This window comes from Cryptomeria japonica, chromosome 4 (genome assembly GCF_030272615.1).
Source record: "Cryptomeria japonica chromosome 4, Sugi_1.0, whole genome shotgun sequence".
Classification (NCBI taxonomy): Eukaryota; Viridiplantae; Streptophyta; class Pinopsida; order Cupressales; family Cupressaceae; genus Cryptomeria; species Cryptomeria japonica.
Genome location: NC_081408.1, coordinates 574,076,268 through 574,080,470, shown reverse-complemented (window position 1 = coordinate 574,080,470; position 4,203 = coordinate 574,076,268). Strand labels below are relative to the sequence as shown.

Sequence of the window (4,203 nt, the reverse complement as noted above, 5' to 3'; positions counted from 1 at the left end):
GGGCTCCCAAAGCCAAAGGGATCCCAAAGTACATCAAGGGGAGAGAACCAATCTGAAATCTTAAGATCCTAGCAATCCTGCTCTGAATACGCTGAGGAGTATTAAAGAAATAAATGGAAGACTTGTCATCATTAATACACTGACCTGAAGCCTTCAAATAGATGTCAAGAGCTCTCTTGAAGTTCACAGCCTCACTAATTCTAGCCAGGCCCATCAGCCCCGTATCATCCACAAACTGAAGATGAGAGTAGGAAGGAAGAGAGTTGCTCCAGCTCCAACCACGGATAAGACCCTGACTCACCTGAGATTTAATAAATCTTCCAAGACCCTCTGCCATGATAATGAATAAGTAAGGAGATAAAGGATCCCCCTACCGGAGACCCCGAGAAGCACTAAATAGATCTGAAGGCTCCCCATTAATAAGAACCGAGAAAGAGGCAGAGGTAACACAACTAAGGACCCAATTCACCCACTCCTCAGCAAAGCCAAAAGCCAGGAGAGTTTTTTGTAAGAATTCCCAACTCACCCGGTCATAAGCTTTAGACATGTCAAGTTTAATAAGCATAGCCTTCTCCTTAGAGTTAGCCATAGAATGAATAGCTTCCATGGCTATCACGATGCCATCCAAAATTTGTCTCCCTTCAACAAAACCACCCTACTCAGTAGAGATCAGATAACCGAGGAGTGGTTTGAGTCGCTCAGCAATCAACTTGGTGATGATCTTGTAGACCACATTACATAACGCAATAGGCCTGAATTGTGCCAGTCGATTAGCTCCTTCCATCTTGGGTATAAGAGCCAAGAAGGTAGAATTCATGGACTTGAGCATCTTCTTGTTCCTATGAGATTCCTGAATCACCTCAAGGAGGTCAAACTTTATAATTTCCCAAAACTCCTGGAAGAACTCAATCGGAAACCCATCTGGACCAGGAGCCTTGCCTTTTTTCATTTTAAACACCACTTTCTCCAATTCAGGTAACAAGATAGGACATAAGAGAACCCCATTCATCTCAGCAGAGACCAGTTGGGGAATACAATCCAAAATGGCCCCCTCCTCAGCCCTAGCAGCAATATCCTCCCTAGAAAAAAGGTTAGAAAAATAATTGACAGCTTCCCTGGAAATATCAGCGCTGGAGGAAAGCTGAGCCCCATCTTGAGAAACTAGAGAGGAGATAGAGTTCCCCTGCCTCCGAGCCTTAACCGAATTATGGAAGAAAGCGATGTTCCTATCTCCCTCCTGAAGCCAATCAATGCGAGATTTCTGCTTCCAGAAGATCTCCTCCCGAAGCTCCCACTCTTCTAATCCCTTTAGAGCCAAGGACTCAGCAATGCTAAGGTCTGAGGTCAACCCCTGGTCACGAATCTGACAAGTGATGGAATCCAACTTGGACTGGGCAACCAACTTCTGAGCTTGTAGGTTCCCAAAACACTGTTTATTCCATCTCTTAAGCCTGAACTTCACATGTTGAAGCCTCTTAGTGAAAATAAACATGGCCGTCCCATGGGTAGGCCTCCCCTCCTGCCACCAATCCAACATAAGATCATGCAAAGATTGATCTCTTAACCACATCAACTGAAATTTGAAAGAGGGATTTTTGGTGATTCCATAAACGGTGACAGAGAGCTTGATAGGCCAGTGATCAGAGCCCCTCCAGTCAAGAATTTCAGAACTTGTGATCAACCTACTATTCATCCAATAGCAGGACACAAGAAATCTATCAAGCCTCTCTGAGATAGCCTCACCACCACATCTCCTATTATTCCATGTAAATACACCATTGGTTGGCTTGACATCAATGAGATTCAGGGAGCTAATCATATTCCTGAACAAATTTGCAGAAGGGTCCAGCCTGGCTAATCCACCACGTTTTTCATCCAAGCAGGTAACAGCATTAAAATCACCAGCCATAATCCATGGGACGAATGGATCCAAGGCCTGAATGAATTGAATGTGAGCCCATAGACTGGACTTACCTGCCAGATCAGTAGGAGCATAGATATTGGATAAAAGACACCTTTCTCCAGTCGCAAAACAAGAGGCAACCAGAGAAATAGAAGAGCGACTAGACATCCGCCATAAGGGGGAAACTCTCCTCGGGTTCCAGAAACAAGCCACCCCCCAGCACTATTCAAAGCACCCACCCTCTGCCAATTGCCTTGGGGCCAGATACGTGGAGCATAGCTCGCCAAACCGTCAACTGAAAGCTTGGTTTCCTGAATGAAGACCACATCTGGTGATTGAGATTCAATTAATCTGCGAACAGACTTTTGTCTAGGGATGCTGTTCAACCCCCTTACATTCCATGATAAAACAATCATTTATGGGGGTGGGAGAAATGAGAATCAATGGGTTTCACTGACCCCGACTCAACCAAAGTATCACCCATGATCTTAACCTTCTCTTGATCAGTCTTCCTTCCACTCTTTGACAGTTTATCAAGAGGCCCCTTCTTAAAGGATTTCTGCTGTAAGCCTAAAATAGAAGGAGCTTTGTTACCCTTTACAGATTCTGAAGCCCCCTTAGGAGCAGGGGGATTAGGAACCACCACAACAGAGCCCAACAGAGTCTGAGACCCCTGGAGAACCCTGAAATCGTGAGCTTGAGAAGACAAAGCCACAGCCATCTGATCCACTTGATGGACCTCTGAAGATAAAATTTGATCCTCTTTCTTTTCATTCTCATCCTGAACTTCATGCAGACCCTTATCTCCAGAAGAGATCTCAACTGGAATGCCTTCCTCTTGTGTCAAATTATCAAGAACTTCAAACTTGTTAAAAGTATCTTCATTCTGTCTATCCAGCCAGGATCTCTTTTTTCCTTTGCCTTTATTACGGGGCTTCGCCGGAATAAAACCCTCATTATCCATAGATTCATTAGACATCGGGGCCTTTCCCTTGTCCCCCCTAGGAGGTTCAAGGGCAGCCTGAGGAGAGGATTTAAATCTGGGACATTTGCAGTGCAAATGACCGTATTCATGACAAATTCTGCATCTAAAGGGTAGGGTCTCGTAATCCAGCTGTTGGATCCAAGAAGAAGATCCCATGCGAATTTCCATAGAATCTGGTAATGGATTATTTAAATCTACTTCTACACAAATGCGAGCAAAAGAAATTATCTTACGATCTTGGGTTTGTGAAGCCGATCCCATAGGTTTGCCAAGAAGCAGAGATATTGAGTGAAGAATATCTTCCCTCCAAAACTCCAGAGGAAGCCTCGGCAGCCGAATCCACACAGGAACCTGGGAGGGGATCTCTTCGGCAGAGTTGAATCCCATGTGCCAAGGCTTGATGAAGAGCCCAACTTGGTTAAAGAAATATGGGCCCCCTTCAAAAGCCCTATTCCTATCCATAAGATTTAAAAAGATAACCAGAAAGTAATTATTAGCAGCCAAAATAATCTCCATATCCCCTTCAGGGTTCCAAACCCGACGGGCCCAAGATTCCAACACAGGAAGAGAAAGATGAAGGCCCAAAAATTTGCAAATAAGGGCATGATTACACCAATAATCAACATCCTCCGAAACTTGCTCAGGTTGAATAATCAGAATTGGGCGATCCTCGGATCTCTCAAGACATCCATTTACTTTCTTCAAACGAAACACCCCTATTGAAGAGGGTATTCCATCCCTAGATTGTGGTTTACCCAACTGCTCCTTTACATTGGCATGCATTGACGAAGACGGCTCAACCATCTCCAAATCTCCGGATGAAACCTGAGCCAACAAACCATCCCGATTCTCCATAGACCGAGAGCACAGCCACACCAAGAAAGATAGAGCCGAGGCCAAAGACCCTCAGGCTCAGGACACAACACTCATCCCGCAGTGAGAACCACCACGCGTAGCCAGAAGACGCAGGAACAAAACCTGCCCACAAGCCAGGCAATGGTCGCCTACCCAAATGACCTATGCACCCCTGAATAAAGCAGACCCACCCCCCTTTGAGATCACACCAGAAAACTGCCCACCGAGCACAGAGAACGAACAGCCAGGAGAGCTAGGGCACGCGGGCCCTAGCTCGCACCAGAATGCCGCAGAGAGACATCCATTTCTCAATTTAATTAAATAACTTAAGTCTAATTTAATTTAATTATTTAAATTTAACTAAATTTTTATAATAAGTTTTATTTTATTTATTTAATGAAATTGAATTGAATTTATTTAATATAGTTTAATTTCATTTATTAAATAAAGTTTAATTGAA

At 44.2% G+C, this 4,203-nt stretch overlaps 1 protein-coding gene across 1 annotated transcript; it reads right to left on the bottom strand.

The window, feature by feature from the left end:
• Positions 1 to 370: 370 nt before the first annotated feature.
• Positions 371 to 3,743, bottom strand: LOC131071037 (uncharacterized). Its single transcript, XM_058006736.1, has 4 exons — positions 2,362 to 3,743; positions 2,016 to 2,281; positions 739 to 1,974; positions 371 to 639 (listed from the first exon to the last, which is right to left on the bottom strand). The coding sequence occupies exons 1-4, from the start codon at positions 3,741 to 3,743 to the stop codon at positions 371 to 373; spliced, it is 3,153 nt and encodes a 1,050-aa protein (XP_057862719.1).
• Positions 3,744 to 4,203: the final 460 nt, after the last annotated feature.

Coding starts and splice junctions, on each gene's coding strand:
- LOC131071037 (XM_058006736.1), bottom strand. CDS start 3,743: ATGGAGAATCGGGATGGTTTGTTGGCTCAGGTTTCATCCGGAGATTTG. Junction 2,282..2,361: donor GATACTTTGGTTGAGTCGGG/GTCAGTGAAACC, acceptor GGGGTTGAACAG/CATCCCTAGACAAAAGTCTG. Junction 1,975..2,015: donor TGTTTTGCGACTGGAGAAAG/GTGTCTTTTATC, acceptor CTGATCTGGCAG/GTAAGTCCAGTCTATGGGCT.